At 35.3% G+C, this 19,426-nt stretch overlaps 1 protein-coding gene across 1 annotated transcript; it reads left to right on the forward strand.

The window, feature by feature from the left end:
• Window positions 1-4,970: 4,970 nt before the first annotated feature.
• LOC145626904 (RING-H2 finger protein ATL38-like) lies at window positions 4,971-16,204 on the forward strand. The gene is made up of 3 exons (XM_081679359.1): window positions 4,971-5,540; window positions 5,933-6,030; window positions 15,148-16,204. Exons 1-3 carry the CDS (start codon window positions 5,373-5,375, stop codon window positions 15,551-15,553), a joined length of 672 nt encoding a protein of 223 aa, XP_081535485.1. The 5' UTR covers window positions 4,971-5,372; the 3' UTR covers window positions 15,554-16,204.
• Window positions 16,205-19,426: the final 3,222 nt, after the last annotated feature.

The following is a 19,426-nucleotide window of genomic DNA, read 5'->3' on the forward strand; positions in this document are numbered from 1 at the left end:
TGTTAGGGTTAATTGTGATTATAATTCAAGTGATCGCCAATAATAGTTTATTTGTGCATTAATAATCAACCAACATAGATAAACAGGTTTAGGGTTAACCTATTGATTGCATGTTAGTCAGAAAGCGCACATGAATACGATCAGAATAAAGTAGAGGCCTATTATTAGGGCAGATTCAATCTCTTTTAGGTTGGATTTGTACCTTCATCCCCGAACCCTTATTTGGTTCTAGACCTTATGGAGTTGACGATCTCTTGGATCGTTAAGGGGTGTAACCTTCACCTCGTGAACGGTTTACAAGTTCCTAAAAAACTTGTTGGCGACTCTTTTGCTCTATCTTCTTCCCTTTTGGACGCCACCGTACTTTAGTGTATGATCACAGTGGGGTTCAAGCAAGGGGATTAACGCTTGAAATATTCCCTACAGTTCGCAACCTTGAGTCTTTGTTCTATGTTCATATATACCAATGGTCAACATATTTGGGTATTAAAAGGTAGCATGGTTGAGAGTTTAGGTACGTAGCAAGGTGGCCTTCCTTGAGGGCATATACATACGGACGGCTCTGCGAGTTTATGATGAAATCGAAATTGATTTCATGGCTTGGTGGATTTAAAATCTAAAACGAACCCTTATTGCCTTGGCTAACCACATAGGTATACACATACCCATGTGGAAAAATTGGTTAAGTTAAGTCGACATAGTTTGGAGGATAGTTCCAATCGTGGATGTGGATGCATTTGCAATTATATCAAATCAATTGCAAAAATAAATGGTAAGAGTCTTTAAAGTCTCATCCACGTCCAAACTAAACACCAATCACTCAAATTGATGGTTAGTTAGGAATAATCCCTATATATAGTGGAGTTATCAAATTGTGGGAGTCGTAGAAAGCGCCTACCTTAGCACGTGTGAATGTGCTTAGCAATTGTAGGAAGATGTGGAATTGGCGTTGAATAAAAAAGGACAAATAGGGTGTTACCAACAAGTTTTTATGGAACTTGCAAACCATTGATGAATTTTAACAAAGGGACAAAGACAACCACGATTACTAATCCATGAAGCTATACAACCCATTCAAAAACCATGAGATTGCCGCTGACTCCTTAATGCTCCTAACACAATAGGATATTCGAGGATTAAGGTACAAAATTGAGTTAGGAAGTCAATTGTGTCCGTATAACATGTATTATTAGCAATTAAAAAGACAAACAAACAATTATTCAATTTGCTCCAAACTAGATTATGTTAAGTCGATTGTATATTTAATGCACATGTAATTACTAATATTGTGATCACTTGATTAATCAACATAATTATTGAGATCCTAACTAGTTGCCCATAATTATCTTCTTAGGCGTGATATTCAAATACCATTCTTTATTAGCTTGCAGTACTGTGATTAAACAAATAAAGCAATAAAAATCATATATAGCACGAAAAACATGTAAAAAATAAAGATACCAATGCCCTTAAAGGTAATTTTTTGTTTTTATTTTATTTATTTTTTGTAAAATAACCATTATCAAAAGCTAATACAAACAACTAGATAGACCAACTAGAGGTGTTAAAAGTACACATGACCTGACCATCGACCCAAAAAATATCTAATTTAGAATTCGACTCGTGTGGACATAATAATTTAATATAACTCAACTTTAAAAATTGTCCTGACGACCCGAACATCTAAATTGACACCTCTAAGGCCCTGTTTTATTTTTGTTGAACTGATATGATTTTTACTGAGTTGAAATTATTTTTACTGAACTTAAACTATTTTTACTGAAATGAAATTATTTTTTTTTTTTACTGATTTTCTATTATATTTATTCTTTAAGTTTACTGAAATTATTTTATTGAAATGAAATTATTTTTGCTGAATTGAAATTATTTTTATTAAATATTTCGTATTATTTTTTTAAAGGTAAAGTGAACAGGACTTAAGACCAGTCAAGAGAAGCCAACAATCAATTGCCAAATAAGGCTAATATGTCCCACATAAGATATGAGTTAAATACAAAATCTAATATATATAAATAAAGTAGGCATTTTTGGAGAGCATTGGGAGCGCCATGTAAGCAAAGGTATATTTTCGACCAATAAGAATTAAAAAAATTCACACGCCACCTAGATAAAAGTGACGAATTAGATTCGATATATCTCCGATTTTAATGCCATGTAGATAATTATCTTAAATCATTAAAAAAAAATAAAAAACTATCTTTTCACATTAAAGATTTTATCATAAAAGATCATATTTACAATTCTATGATGATAAATATCATTATAAAATATGGCTTAATTTCATCATGCATGTAAGTTTTGTATTGGTTGTTGACTGACCATACAAAAAATTATGATTCATAAATTACTTTGCCATGTTTAATTTAGACGTTAGTTTTAACGTCATGTGATGTATAAAACTCATGTTATAATTTAATAACATGTGGTTTAATTTAAAAATCTATTTATGGACCTAATCCAAAATAAAATATCATAATTTTCAATATTAGGATTTGATAATCATAACTATCAATATAAGATAAAATTTATTTTAATAATTACCCAATAAAATAACATATCTACCATTATACGATAAATTTTGATGGTGTTTACAATAATAATTATAAATTATTCGTTAATTGTAATTAAATTAAAATTTGTGATACCTACCATTAGATATTGACGCATCATACATCACCAACAAAATTCCGCTTAGCTTTTTAAAAAAAATTTATACTTGTATTTGTTACGTACATTGTGTTTATTTTGGGATTTATGTTTGTTTTTTGTTTTTACATACAGATCAAATTTAATTAGAGAATTAAATTAAAGCAAAAATGATTGGAAAATCAAAGTACGTGTTTCTCGCCTGTTTGACGTATTGAATTTTCGCAAACAAGATAGCTTAATAAGTTTGGATATGGTCCTATTGGACGAGGAGGTATTTCTTATAAAATATTGACCTCTATTAAATTTTTAATTGAACCTCTTTAGTTTTTATTATAACTAATTAACTTAATTTCTTATTTTTAATTACAGGGTGATTACATTCACGCATCAATCAAATCCAACTTTGTTCAACCCTTTTGTCCGAAATTGATTGAAGGAAAAGTTTACACCATTAGATACTTTTCAGTCGTTCCAAATAAGAATCAATATCGCATTGTCAGTGACAACAAAATAATGATTCAATTTTTTCAAAACACTATTGTCCGAGCAATTGGAGATGATGAAAAAATACCAATGCATAAATTTGATTTTATACAATTACATTCTTTAGATCAATTTCGCAACAATTATTCACTTCCCGGTAAATATATTGGTTTATTTTATCTAAATGTATAGATTGTTTTATATCAATTTTATTTTTTCTAATATTTTAGTGTTGTATTTTTATATTAGAGGTAGTAGGTATGGTTGTAAACGAAATTGGTGATTCTATCGAAATAGAAGATAAATGGTATGTATGTTTTTTTTTTTTTTTTTTTTTTTTTGTTAATAATTTTTTAAAATAATTCTTCTTACGTATATTTATTTTATGTGTATCTAATATTTTTTTTTGTAATTAGGGGGAAACGAGTTCAAATAAGCTTTGGAATAAAGTTTTTACTGAGTATACAAAACATATAAAACCAACTCAATGATTTCACTAAACCTTTTCCTATTATAATAACGTCAACGATGGTGAAAAAGTTTAATGGTAATTTTAGTTTATTGTTGTTTATTATTTTACTAATTATTTTTCTATCTATTCAATTTTTATTATTACTTAATAACATATAATTTAAAATTAGGGATAAATTTATTACCATTAGTTTGTTAGTGTGTTACTACCGATAATTCTTAATTGATGTACACGGAAATATGGATTGGAGTAGGACTAGCTATACTTTAATACATGTGCAAGTACTTGGAACATATACTGGTGGTATTAAAGAAATAGTTGAGTCAAATAAACCTATTTAATTTTTAATTAATTTTTTTGTCGGAAAAAAAACACGAGAGCATATTTTTAAGTAAATTAATTAAAATAATCAATACAAGTGTTTCCTTCAAAAAATAATATCCAAACAAATTAATAATAAAAATAATAATACAAAATAATAATACGGAGTAGTAATAATAATAATATTTCAAAAAATAATAAAAAAAAATATAAATTAACCCTCGCACGGGCTTCACACCTAGTATCTAAGGATGACAATGGATCTGGACCCGACCCGGATCCGTGGATCCAGATCCGTACGGATCTGGGTCTTCAAATTTTGGACCCGACGGTTCCGGGTCGATCCGGGTCCTGCTGACAAAAATGGATCTGGATCTGGGCCCTAGACCCGGATCCAGATCCGTGGATCCGTTTTTTTATTTTTCCTATTAAAAAAAACTAAAATTGTTTGTTTTTTTATTAAAAATGTTGATAATGTTAGTAATGATAAAGATGAACCCTTTCAAGAGAAGAATTTTAATGCTTATATTATATATATCATCATTGTTTTTTCACTAGCTCATATTTAACATTGTATTTTTTTTTTTTTTTTTTTTTTTGTTGTTTATAATTTTAATTCAAAATATGAGAGTATAAGTTGGTTAATTTGGGGTTGAACTTAATAACCAACAACATAAGTTTGAAATAAATTTTTTGACCCGAACATTACATTTATTGCAAAAAATTAGGCAAAATATATTGGACTCGTTTTGGACCCGGATCCGTTGGACCCGACGGATCCGGATCCGGGTCTTCATTTTCTAGACCCGACGGATCTGGGTCGGTTCTGGATCATATATACAAAAACGGATCTGGATCCGGGTCCATCCGGACCAGATCCGACCCGTTGCCATCCCTACTGGTATCTGATATATTAAGCTATTGCAAAATTATACCTGAATTTAATATGCGAAAAGTCAATTGCACATGGTTAACCCTTAGAAATTCCCAAAATTTAATCATAATCTACTCTCCAATTCACAATTGTGTTTGTTTATGCGCAAGCCTAAGTAGTAGAAACCGTTGCTAAGCTTACAAAAAAGCTTACAATTGACAACTTAATTATATTTCCTCATTTCGTCAACTCTACTTTCTACTCAACACAACTTCCACTTTGTTCAACCTCTAAGATTCTTCCCCTTTGATTTTGATTTAGTATCATCACAATTATTCGAATTTTTTGCTAGTTTGTTTTTTTTTGATGATCCCTTTTTTGTGCTAATTTCATCCACAATTTTACCGATGAATTCTGCTGCAGAAATCAAGCACCCCTTTTCTTAATTAGGGTTTTTAGCAATCGAATTGATAAAAATGGAGAACTGACCAAAATTCTTCTTCGTGGTAGAGAATTTTGAACTGGAAAAGAATCAATTTGAAGAATAAAAAAATGGCATCTGCAAAAACAAATTTGGTTATGACAGTGATTGGATTTGTAGTTAGCACTTTGTTTATAGTGTTCATTTGTACTAGACTCATCTGTGCTCGGATTCAATTACGCGCTTCTCGTCGAAATTTCCGTCGCCATTTTGCGTCGTCTAGATCTAATCTCAGTACTGTAAGCAAACATCTTTTTCCCTCCTTTTTTTGTTTTGATTTGTATATTAATCATTCATTCATTGATTTGAAGTGTCGGATTTCGAGTAACATCGTCGCATCTGAAGTTGACTAGATATTGGGTTTTGGCATGAGTATGTCTTTCTTTCATTCAAAAGGAGTCTTGCTTTTTCAATCATTGTGTATTTTTTTTACTTACTATTTTGAGTAAATGAATTTTAGGCCATGATTGGTTTATAGTACTCTTTTGGGTTGAAAATGTTTAAGCTTATGACTTTGTTTAAAATATTTGATTGATGATTGGAATAATTTGTTCAATTTGCTTGATTAATTAGATGAAAATTATAAAAAAAAAATCAGACAGATGAATAAACATCCATTTTTTTTTTGCAGTTGGAGCGGGGGGTGCACGGTGTTGACCCTCCGATTGTTGCCAATTTCCCGGCGAAAAAGTACGGTGACGCTTATTTTTCCTCGGCTGAAAGTGGACAGTAAGCTCTTTAATTTTATGATTTTTTTTTGTGTCTGTAACTGGGATATTTTTGCTTGTTTTTTTATGTTTAAATTTTGGAGATTGATGACATCATAAAGATTTACCATTGAGTTCTCTTGCAATTAGATTTCCATCATTTGTATATCCTATTGAAACAAGGGTTCTTTATAGTGATATGAGTACAAAACTTTCCTTTGTGTTTGCTAATTCCCGTGGTTTTACTGGTGACCGATTTCGGAATTTGAAACATTATATACCTCTTTAGACTATTAGACTTAGTGCTCCATTTCCAAACACTCTTGCTATATACTCAGTTTGTTTGATAAGTGGGGTGAGCAATGCATCAATACCGGATATCACAGGTTTCACATCCCAATTATTATGTTTTGAATCTAATCTGATTTAATCAGACTGGTCAATCAATTTAATTGTTCATCTTATTTGAATCAGAGTTGAGCAAAAAGGATAGGCAATAATGATAACCTTGCAATTAGCTTTGAGTTTTTAATAGATTCTTTGGCACTAGGTTTTATTGCTATATATACCTATACTAAAGCAATAAGTGCTTAAATTTTAATATCTTGTCAAACCTATTTCTTTTTTCTTCTCCTTAGATTTACCTAAAGCAATTCAATTTAGGAAGTCTTTTTATTTCTTTTGTCCTTTTCCTATATTTTAGGAAATTGTTCTGCTGTTGTACATTGATTTTTTTTTTTTTTTTTTTTAAATATTATACATTGAACTTCAATAAAGTGGATAAAAATGGATTATTTTATTTATTGTTGTTTCTCCTTCCAAAATAATTTTTTTTCTCAATGTTATAGATTATACATTGAAGTATTATACATTGGACTTCAAAATAAATTTTCTCAATGCTATTATGAATAAATATAAAAAATTGCTCCTTCATATTTAGTGAATAGGTTGTCATATTTCTCATATTGGTTATTATAAGTCTAGCATCGCTTAGGGATTAACTAGTTTGTAACTATTATTCCCTCTTTTTTTAAAAAATAATTTATTATTTTCTTACTTATTCTTCATATAAAATGAAGTAGTAAGTGAAAGGTGGGTAGAAAGTTCTATAGAAACTTGGTATTATGAAATAAATTTATTTGGACCATGTGGGCGGGTAAGGAGTGATAAAAGTGGAGATTTTCTTTACCATAAAAAGAATAATATAAAAATAAGAAGATCAAAATAGAATGTACCAAAACAGAAAGTAAGAAGATTAAAAAGGAATAATGATAATCATATGAAACCTTGCTAAAGACAAATCATGCTAATTTTATTGTTAAAGGTTTTTTTTTTTTCCCCTTAGATCTTTCAATTTCATCATCCATTTAGTATAACTAGGGCAGCTAGCTAGCCATGTCTGGAGAGTTTTTTTGGGTTTGACATTATGTTACAACTTTAGTTTTTGGTAGTATTAATGATACAAAGTAAACAATATTTTGTAGGGATATAAACATCATCATAATATTCTTAAGAGTTAAAAAAAATGCAATTAACATTAACAAGGGAAAATAAATAAATAAATATTTTAGAGGGTATAATTGTCTAGAACGGGGGAAGTATAACATTACTTCACTATTATAAGATTGCTGTAATTGTTATATTATTTATTGATTTCACTTTGAGAAAAATATGAAGTGAAAGTTGGATGTCGACAACTATGGGTGGCCTAGGTACCTCATAATGTGAAATGATATACATGCATTTCTCTAGTGTTTGCTTAGAGCTCACCTGATTAATAACTTTTATTTAGTATTGGTTAATTACACTTTAGACAATTTGAGATTTTGTGTGAATTTATGAACATTTCAATTTTGAAATTTAGATGCAATGACATTTAATACAAGATTTTGGACGTCATAAAAATGATGTTTATATTTTGGTGTCTTTTTTTGAGTTTTTCTTTATTGATGTCTGATATCATCGTTTGATGTCTAGTTTTGTTTTAAATGACAATTTTACTAAAATAAGTATGCAACATGCATAAATCTATTAAAGAAAATTCACTGCATTCTCATTCACAACGATTGATAAGGAATTATAAGCTCCCAAGAAAATTAAATCATGTTAAATTTAAGCAACTAATGCAAGAAACATGGAGTAATTGGCTAAGTTAGTGTCACCAATTTTTATCCACTTCTCATTATTGAACACATGCTTAATGATTTAAAAATAAGGAAAATAACTACCCACTAGTTGTGATTAATTTGAAGCATAACTTCATTATTAAGAACTTCTATTCATTATCTGATGACATAAATACATGCTCATCATTTTGGAACCAACAATATGTTGCCAAGCGGCCAAATTTATGACATCTAAAGCATTTGGGCTTACCTTTGTGCTGACAATCTTTTTCCTTGTGACCATCCTTGAGACAATGGTTACATTTATGGGTCTTTCCTTTCCCCTTTCGATACAAGGATTTGTCTTATAGTGCACTTTTCACCTTTTAACCATCTTCATTTCCCACGAATTTCCTTGATCCATAACATGAAGTAGACTGTTCAACTCGCACATGTTAACTTTGCTAGGTCCTTTTTGTCTTAAAGGAGGAGTTTTTTGATTTGTACCTTTCGGGAGAGTAAAAATAATAAAATCATATCCATTAGTCCAGTGCTCTTTGGCTAGTAAATTTTTTTACTCTTTGACACTTACAATTCTTTTCATTCGCAATATCTTTCCCTCTTGAGATTTAAGATTTGCATTAATCTAGTTTGATCGTTTCTCTCGAATCCCTTCAATTCCTCCCCTACCTTTTTGGGAGTTTCACAACCCCTATCAGTAGACACAAAAGTGGCTTTGCTATAGCTGCTTCTATTTCATCATGCTTTATTTTTTGGGCTGCACATGGATCTTGTGTTAAAGGAGTTGGGGGTACATCGCTCACAATTCCTTCCCATAGGCTCAAGGCTTTAAAGTATGAGTTCATTTTGATAGCCCATGAGTGAAAGTTCTCTCATTTGAATATGGGAAAGGAAGTCCAAAGTTGTTTGATGCCATTGGATAAACGATGGAAGATAAACATATGCTATATTTTTCCCTTTAAAGGCTCACAAGATTGAATGTCTTGATACAAATTTTGTTAGGGATTAGAAAGCAAAAGAATGCAATTTGAAAATATCACTGCATGACTATTCACATGAAAAGACAAGGTAACAACTAATTATATAAATTGTCAACATTACTAAATCATCCTGAAACTAATTATGGAGTAAGTGGCTAAGTTAGTACCACTTAATCTACTTCTAATAAACTGCATACATGCTTATGATTAAATAAATACAAACATGACTAATAACACCAAATTTAAGGAAACTAACAACCTACTAATTATAAGTAATTAGAAGCATAACATCAACAAATGGAACCACTTAAAATACTTGTTTTTTTATTTTACATTTTTAGGGTTTAATATAAGTTTTTCAGGTTCCATTTTAGTTTTTAGATGTTTGATATCATCTTTTGAAAATCTAGTGTCATTTTTAAATAATAGTATAATTACTTTATATAAAAATATTTTGACATTTATTGTCATTTATTAAGTACTCCCTCAACTCCGCCAGTGGGTTTCCCGCTGCCAGTCCCAAGCCTGGATAAAGGAGGAGGGTTACGGTAGGCCAGTGACAGCCAGTATAAAACTTCGTCACATCCCATGACATGAGCCAAACAGATATTTTCGTGGGGGCGTTCCCTACTCAGCGACGCGCTGCACTTCCTAGACCCGGGTGTAGTGATAAGTATGCAAGGGTTGCTAGGTCGTCGCCCAGAAGCGACGCGCCACATTGCCCGAGTGTGGTGTCAAATGAGCAAGGGCGTGCCATTGGGGCGTTCCCTACTGAGCGACGCGCTGCACTTCCCAGACCCGGGTGCAGTGATAAGTATGTAAGGGTTGCTAGGTCGTCGCCCAGAAGCGACGCGCCATATTGCCCAATTGTGGTGTCAAATAATCAAGGGCTTGGAGTTGGGATCAGGAGGGAGCGTGGGAGAAAAGAATTTAGTTTGCGGATTGGTTCTTGGAATGTGGGGTCTCTTACGGGAAAATCAGCAGAATTGGTAGAAGTAATGAAAAGACGACGCGTGAACATCATGTGCCTCCAAGAGACAAGATGGACAGGAGAAGGAGCTCGAGGCTTGGTTTTGGGGTATAAGGTATGGTATGTTGGGCAAGAAACGAGCCACAGAACAAGGAATGGTGGAGCTAGGAACGGGGTTGGTGTGGTTCTCGATGAGAGGTTGGCAAAAGAGGTGATCGAGGTCTATCGGAAGAACGATAGGTTGATAAGGCTGAAGTTGCTATGTGGCAAGGAGATTGTGAATGTTATCAGTGCTTATGCTCCCCAAGTGGGTTTAGATGCAGAAGAGAAACGACAATTTTGGGAGGACCTAGACGAGGTGGTGCAGGGTGTCCACCACTCAGAGAAGTTATATATTGGAGGGGATCTAAATGGGCACGTTGGGGCGAGCCGAGATGGCTATGAGAGTGTCCATGGAGGCTTTGGGTATGGGCAGAGGGACGCCGGTGGTGAAGCTATTATGGATTTTGCCCAATCATATGATTTAATTTTGGCTAATACTTGGTTTAAGAAGAGGGATTCACACTTGATAACTTTTCGGAATGGAGCAAATGCAACTCAAATAGACTTCCTGCTCACAAGGAGCATAGATAGACAAAGTTGCATAAACTGTAAGGTTATCCCAGGGGAGAGTGTGGTCACCCAACACCGGCTATTGGTAATGACTATTCGTCTGAAAGAGAAGGCGAAGAAAAAAGTTAGACAAGAAGAACCAAGGATAAGATGGTGGACCCTAAGGGATGCAAAAGCTAAGGTTTTTACAGAAAAGGTAATTGAAGAAGCGGATTGGGATGGAGAGGTGGATCCGGACATGACTTGGTTACGAATGAAGAACTGTTTCCTAAGAGTGGCCAAAGAGGTCTTAGGGGAAGTAAGGGGAAGAACTTCGGTACAGAGAGATACTTCGTGGTGGAATGAAGAGGTGAAAGCAGTAATTAAGCAAAAAAGGGAATGCTATCAAGCCTTAGGAAAATGTAGGAGTGATGAAACCTTTGCAGCGTATAAGGAGGCTAAGAGCAAGGCAAAGGCAGCTGTTCGCCAAGCAAAAGAAAAGGCATATCAGGAGGTTTATGAAAAGCTTGATTCCAAGGAGGGAGAAAGGATCATTTATAAGATGGCAAAGAGAAGACAAGAGGCAAGGAAGGATATTGGCATGGTGAAGTGTGTCAAAGATAAGAACCAAATGGTCCTAGTGCAAGAGGAGGGCATCAAGGACAGGTGGAAGGGGTACTTCGATGAATTATTTAATGGAAGTAATGGAGTTGTGATAGGAGATACCTCTATGAGTGATGAAGAAATCAACATGGAGTATGTGCGAAGGATTAGGAGAGTAGAGGTGGAGATTGCACTGAGGAAGATGAAACCTAAGAAGGCGGTTGGCCCTGATGGGGTACCGATAGAGGTGTGGAGGTGTTTGGGTAAGATTGGTATTGATTGGTTAACAAACCTTTTCAACAAGATATGGACGGCTACAAGGATCCCACAAGATTGGAGGAAGAGCACCTTGGTCCCGGTTTATAAAAACAAAGGAGACGCTCAAGATTGTTCTAACTATCGAGGAATTAAGCTTATGAGCCATACTATGAAGTTGTGGGAAAGGGTGATTGAACAAAGGTTGAGGGCATGCACAAGCATTTCAGATAACCAATTTGGTTTTATGCCTGGGAGATCTACTATGGAGGCAATCCATTTGATAAGACAAATGATGGAGTTTTATAGGGTAAAGAAGAAAGATCTTCATATGGTCTTTATTGATTTAGAGAAGGCATATGACAAGGTGCCAAGAGAGATACTTTGGTGGGCAATGTTGAAGAAAGGTATCCCACGAAGGTATGTAGACCTAGTTAAGGATATGTATCGGGATGTGTCAACAAATGTGAGGACATGCGGAGGGTTGACAAAAGATTTCCCTATTACAATCGGATTGCATCAAGGGTCTGCATTAAGCCCTTTTCTTTTTGCAACGGTTCTAGACGAATTAACTAGACCAATTCAAGATGAGGTTCCATGGTGTATGCTGTTCGCAGATGATATCGTTTTGGTGGATGAGACTAAGGATGGGGTTAATGTCAAGTTGGAGCAATGGAGGCAAAGGTTGGAATCTAGAGGGTTTAAGCTAAGTCGGAGTAAGACTGAATATTTGGTATGTCGTTTTGGCACTCAGAGGGGGACACGCAATGAAGTGGTGAGTTTGGATGGAAAGGATTTGACCATGAGTGAATGTTTTAAGTACCTAGGGTCGATCATCCAGAAGAATGGTGACATTGATCAAGACGTGACCCACAGGATTAAGTCAGGGTGGCTTAAATGGAGAGCGGCCACGGGAGTGCTATGCGACCGCAGCATTCCCTTAAAGTTGAAGGGAAAATTCTACAGGACTGCCATAAGACCAGTGTTGCTCTATGGTACAGAATGTTGGGCTTCTAAGAAAGAGCATATTAAAAAGATGGAGGTTACGGAAATGCGCATGTTAAGGTGGATGTGTGGAAACACTTTAAGAGATAGAATCAGAAATGAGGTTATTCGCAAGAAAGTAGGTGTGGCGGGCATTGTAGATAAACTAAGGGAAAATCGTCTGCGTTGGTTTGGACATGTAAGACGGAGACCCGAGGGTGCACCGGTGCGAAGAGTGGAAGAGTGGGACCATGGAGGGATTAAACGAGGAAGAGGGAGACCAAAGATGACTTGGTTGGAAGGAGTGAGGAAGGATATGAAGTGCATGGATTTACGTGAGGATGAAGTTTTGGATCGTAAGGGATGGAGGAGAAAGATTTATGTTGATGACTACACGGAATAATCAAATTTGGTTCATGTTAGCCGACCCCACTTTTGGGATTAAGGCTTTGATTGATTGATTGATATTAAGTACTCCCTCCATTATTTTTTTCTAGCTACCTACTGTCCTTTTATGTTAGTTTTTTTTGTTCTACCTACCTACCCCTTTTACCCCAGAATAATTACACACTCCGCACATTCTTTCTTACTTCGTTCAACTTTTTACCACCCACCTTTATACATTCTCTTTCTTACTTATCCTACTTTATCTAACACTCGCTAACCTTTTTCAATATTTTTCTTAAACTATGTATCAAAAATAATTTATTGAATAGAACATAAAAGTTTGAAGGGTGTGTATAATATCAGCTTTTTTTTATAAATTTTGATATTATTTTTTGGAAAACAGTTTATTATCATGTAAAAGGGAAATGCATTCTAATATGATATTCGAACACTAACCCCGCTTGGAATCTCTATTTCTGTAAGATTGTTTAATAATTCCTTTTTATAACTTTTGCAATTTAATATTATAAAAGTGACTTTTTTTTTAAAAAAAAATTCTTGGAGGAAGATTTTTGTTGATAACTATATGGAATAATCACTTTGATTTATGTAGCCAACCCCACTTATGGGATTAAGGTTTTGATTGATTGATATTATTCTTATAGTCAATTTTTCTTCATTATTTTGTTTAATTTATATTTTGTTACGTTAAAATTTTTATTTTTACATTTTTTTGGTAATGTGTACAATAAAAATGGGGAGATATTCTAAAATTCACATCATAGATCAATATGTTAACAAGAATAAAGTGAGATGGCGTCCAATTTAGATTTTCCACTCAACAACACCTCCAAAACCATAACAAATCTAGAGGGATGCATCCGAAAATTACCGAATTTCTGAAAACTAGAAGAATAGGGATGCATCCGAAGGATAGAGAATTACAAATTGATTGTGAAACTGTTTGCCAACTTTAGATTTGGAATTGGATTGTTGTTTTCAGTTTGTATTCCTTTTTTTTTTCTTTTTTCTCTCTCACTCTTTCGAATTCTGTATTTGTAGAACCTTTTATAATCCGCACGTGTTATTTATAATATACAGAGTCCAACTCACCCAATACTTTTCTTACTTTATATGGTGATGGGTTACTTTTAGGAGTCTTGGGTGCCAGTTAGCTTCCCATCAATCCCATATCAAGCATTTACTAGCATTTGTTGACTTTTTTTATTTAATCAGTTTGTTGCCAAACCTTTGGAATGTACTAGGTTGTTGACAATTGTTCTTCTGTCCCACAATATCATAATTGATTGTCTTAGTAATGGCTTCAAAACTACTCCACATGGAATTTGCCACTTAACATATCAGTGGCGACTGATTCTTCCAAGGATTTATATTGGAAAATATTTTCTGAAACCTATAAAATTCAATTGAATTTTACTAAGTAATTGTTACAAGCTAAGAATAACTTAAGTTGCTATGCAACTCTAGTAATGAAGTCCGATTGAGGGATCAATAGAAAAATTAGGCAAGTATGAAATATTAAAGCTGTTGCAAGTGAATGTGCAGAGTATACCAATGAATCACAGATTTACAGTCTACTGTAAATGTCTCCTAAGATTTATCGTATTTTCTTTAGAATAGCTGTGTCACTGTGTGTGTGCATAGAGAGAGAGAGAGGAACTAATGATTATTGAAGTTAAAAGTGAATGATGAGGAATCTAGAAATTGGAATGGTTGAAGTTTTAGTTCCATTAGTATGTCCCTGAAGATGGAATACTGATTGTTTCAGAGATAATTACTGTGAATGTGTGGATGAAATATGATAACCTAGGCGTAAAATATTATAGGGCTTCTACTGAACTCTCATTTGAAATTATGACCAGGGCCTCAAGTAATAGATGCATCCATTTCTAAAATTGAAATTAAAGTTTTACTAGTATAATTTATTAGTTCATGCCTCTTTTACCTGCGTAATACACTGACCTTTTTCTAATCCCAACTGGGGCAAACCCTTATTCTTATGCAGCTTCCAAGTATATTTCATATTCTAGGTGTACCCATTGTATTAACTATCAATGGTACATGATTTATTCGTCATTGAATATTCCTTCATGCTTGTATTCTGTTCTGATTTGATTGATTTCAAATCTTACTAGATTAAGTGGTGGATATTTACCTAATTTCTTTCTGGCCTTGGTCACTTCACTCGTTTATGGAACTAACTTGACTATTTATTCTTGTAGGTGCTCGATTTGCTTGGCTGAATATCATAAAGAAGATGTATTGCGTATACTCCCTTACTGTGGCCATTACTTCCATATAAAGTGCATAGATATATGGCTGCTGCAGCATTGCACTTGCCCAGTTTGCCGGATTTCATTGCGTGAGACTAGTGAGAAGAAACGATCCATGCAGTTAATGTCAAGTTCTAGATCTCATCTTGACACCAGTTTACAAGCTATAAGCCCACGTCATTGTAGATATTTATCAACGACTCCTGAAATTCATAGAACAGATCCTATTCAAGAGGACCAGCTGTTGTCTCGTGTTGGAATCCAAACAACAAGAGGTAACACGCAGTTAGCTGAAGAAAATGGTATTATAAAAGATTCCACCGACAAGCATATAGAGAGCCCATCATTTGCATAGGTGTTGGTCTAATTCTCCAGCATCCTTTAGGGCTTCCATGTTATCAATGTGAAAGTGTTGCCAACCAAGTACATTGCTTGATTTTTTTGGAGTCTTTGAAGCTGGTTTTTCTCCTCTTATGGGCTATAGCTTTGTACATATCTTCTCTGTCGATTCAGTTCAAGGTTATGGGAGGATTGATGATTGCCAAGCACTGCAAAGACCTGTTAGCAAGCACCTTCTGATATTTGATGTCCACAAGTTCGGCTAGGTGGCAGTACTGTATTTGGATATCACGTCTGTCTATGACCACGTAGCATGTATGCTCTTAGCACAACATCAGTGACAATTCCATTAGTTTCCTTGTTCGAGAGTAGCAATTCTAGTACAAGTTTAGGTGCCATCGTTTTTCATCATTGTGCTGACTGTGTTCAGTTTATAGTTCTGATTGACAAATAGGATTTAGAAGTAACAATGGTGTACATAGCAATGTATAGATATGTGCATAGATGGAAATTGCGAATCCCTTGAATCTGCCATGCCTTACACGAGGCTAATGACTCTGTTTTGCTGTGCACTACTCAGGTTGTCGTAATGTTGCAAAACCTGTACAAACCTTCTTATACAATCTCCCCTTTTATTAAGAATGCTTTGGTATCGGAAGTTCAGCAAGCTTCTTCGGTCTTGTCCTCCCGTATTGATCGTTGTCTATTTATTACTACAAAGGATGAGAAAGTTGCAGAGGCACAAGCAGCTTATCTTTTCTGGTGTTAGCGTGCAAAAATCAAATGGGATGCCTTAGGTGACTCTCATTCTCGCCCCCTTTTTTCGTTGGTTCAATCTAGAAGATGGCAGAATAAGATTTTTTGTTTGAGTCTGGCGTTTGGCATCGTGACTTTGAAAGTATAGTGTCTTTATCTTTGGATTTTTATAAGGATCTCTATTCAGTCTAGATTATGCTACTTCTCACAGTTCTGATTGGTGGGAAAGTTTACAATTACCTTCGCTCTCCCTTGCACAACAACAATCTCTTATGGTTCCTTTTTCTGCAGAAGAGATTCGAAATTCAATTTTTAGTATTGATGATAATAAGTCTCCTGGTCCAGACGGGTTCCCTTCCGCCTTTTTCAAGTCTCACTGGTCTTGTGTTGGTCCATCGGTAGTTTCGGCGGTTCAACACTTCTTTGCTCATGGCTATATGTTAAAAGAATGGAATCACACCTTCCTTGCCTTAGTTCTGAAGGTGGAGGATCCGGAAGTCATCTCTCAATTCCGGCGATAGGACTTTGCAATGTGATTTATAAATGCGTTGCCAAGTGCCTCACTGTCGGCTTCGATTAGTTTTGCCAAGTTTGGTGGATGACTTTCAAAATGCTTTTGTCCTAGGTCGTCTTTTGTCGGACAATTCGTTAATAGCTCATGAAGTTATTTCGTATACGAATAATTCAAAAGCTAAAAAGAGATTTTTCGCGGCCATCAAGTTGGACATGAACAAAGCTTACGATAGAGTTCGGCGGGATTTTCTGTTTAGGTTGCTTCAAGAGTATGGGTTCCCGCCTTATTGGATTCACATCATCAGTCAATGTGTTTCAACTATCAGGTGTTGGTTAATGGGAATCCTTCGCCGGCTTTTCAGCCTCACTAGGGCCTTCGTCAGGGTGATCCTCTTTTTTCCTATTTATTTGTTCTTTGCATGGAGGTTCTCTCTGCTATGCTTCGAAAGGCCGAAAGAGAGTCTTATTCGAGAGATTACTATTTCTCGAGGTGCTCCTTCGATTTCTCACTTGTTCTTTCGGATGATTTCTTGTTATTTCTACAAGTTTCTCCCGAGATATGTGACAATTTAACAGCTCTTTTATCGGAGTTTTGTGGACTGTTAGGTCAAGTTAAAAACTTACAAAAGTCATTTGTTTAGTTCAGTCCAAAAACTTTGGATGATTATCGAGATTACCTTACTCATAGTCTGAAGCTGCAGTGCAAGCCATCTCTTGGATCATACTTGGGTTTATCGATGGAATTGAGTCGCAATAAAGTTTCTGACTTTGGGCTCCTTATTGATAAGGTAGTTAAGCGTCTTTCGGATTTTGCATCCGTGGACCTTTCTTCAGCGGCAAAATTAGTTATTATAAATTCGGTTTTGGTTGCATCATTCAATCATATTCTCTCTGTGTTTAAGGTTCTTTCCTCAATCAGTTCGAAGATTGATAATCTCCTCGTTGTTGGTGGAAATCTGATTCTCAATCTCAAAAACTCGCTTTACGCTCGAAAGCCCTTTTGCATTTGCCTAAAGGTTTGGGGGGTTTAGGTATTCGTAGGATGAATAGTTTCAATTATGCTCTTTTAGCCCGTCCCGGCGTATTCACCATCACCCTCAGCTTTTGGTCTCTAAGTTACTTACGACCAAGTATCCTTCCCTTCGCTCTTTTCAGACTCGCACAATTCCGCGTACTTCTTGGGGTTGTCGCAGTCTACTGACAAGTTTGTTGACTCTAGCAGACGAGATTGCTTGGAAGGTCGGTTCAGGATCTCAGGTTCAGATTCTTGAGCATAATTGGGTTTCAGGGGAACCTTTGATTTTTCATCTAACCTCTGGTGAGATGGTTCTTCCGACTTATGTTTCTTCTATCATTAATTCGCGCTCTTACGCGTGGGATTCGACTTTGGTTCACCAACTGTTTGATACTTCTGCGGCGCTTCGTATTCTGGCTTTGGAGCGTCCTAGTCAGCCGATGGATGATTTTGTTTACTGAAAGGTCTCTTTTTCTACTAAGTCAGCTTACGCTATGTTGCTTAATCAGCAACACTTGCTTTACAATCCCGATCACCTGGTGGAAGCACTTTTGGGGACTGCCCCTTCTGTCAAAACTGCAGTGTTTTTCTTGGAAGCTTGTCAATAATGCTTTACCTCTTACTGGTATCTTACAGCTAAGGGGTATTCCGGGACTCGACTTGTGTATTTTGCCACAAAATCACCTGTTTCATTTACTTCTTATCTCTAGGCTTCTACTCCGATTGCCTCTTCGGTTCAGCTCTTGCATGACAAGCCATTTATTAATTGGTTTGTCGATATGGTCTCAGACTTTCATTGCGCTAAAAATTGGTATGGTTTGGTCTCATTTGTTTCCTTGTGTTGGGATGTTTGGTTGAAACGTAACAATAAAATCTTTCGCTAAGCTGTGTTGTCTCCAGCTGTGATCTTTCATATAATGCAGGACTGGATTATTAGGAGTTCTTCGGCTCGAGAATTTGGTTCACTTATTTACTCTTCTGTGAGACCTCCTCATGGAGCCTTGGTAAACTCTGTATCTTGTTGTCTTCAAGGATCCCCCTCATCTACTTTCGATGCCTGCTTAATTTTTTATGGGGCCTGGAATGTTCAGAATAATAGTGCAGGGGTAGGTTGGACCTTTCGAGATGTTGGTTTGGACTGTGTGATAGGTGGTGGTTCTCGGGCTTTAATTTGTTCATCAGCTCTCCATTCTGAGCTACAAGCTTGTTTACGGGCCCTTCGAGCTGCAGATCGTCGTGGATTCAGGCGCTTGCTAATCTACACTGATTACTCGATTTTATTCACTCTTCTTCGGGATGGAAGTGATCGAGACATTTCTTGCCTATGGCTCCTTCAGGATATTAGGACTTTGCTTTCGCGATTTTCTGTTTGTGAGCTTCGCAAGGTTCCTCATCAGTGGATTACTCCGGCCCACTGGTTGGCGGTTGAGGCTCGTCGTCGGCGTGTGCTTTTATGGTCCTTTTAGTCTTTAGTTTTTGTTTGTTTGTCTTTGCTTTGTTAGAACTTCTTGTAAAAAAAAAAAAAGAAAAAAAAAAAAAAAAAAAAAAAAAGAATGCTGCTTTTCTTCTACATAAACTATGGGGTAGACATTGATTTTTATGCAT

Source organism: Chenopodium album, chromosome 4 (assembly GCF_948465745.1).
Source record: "Chenopodium album chromosome 4, dcCheAlbu1.1, whole genome shotgun sequence".
In the NCBI taxonomy this organism is placed as follows: Eukaryota; Viridiplantae; Streptophyta; class Magnoliopsida; order Caryophyllales; family Amaranthaceae; genus Chenopodium; species Chenopodium album.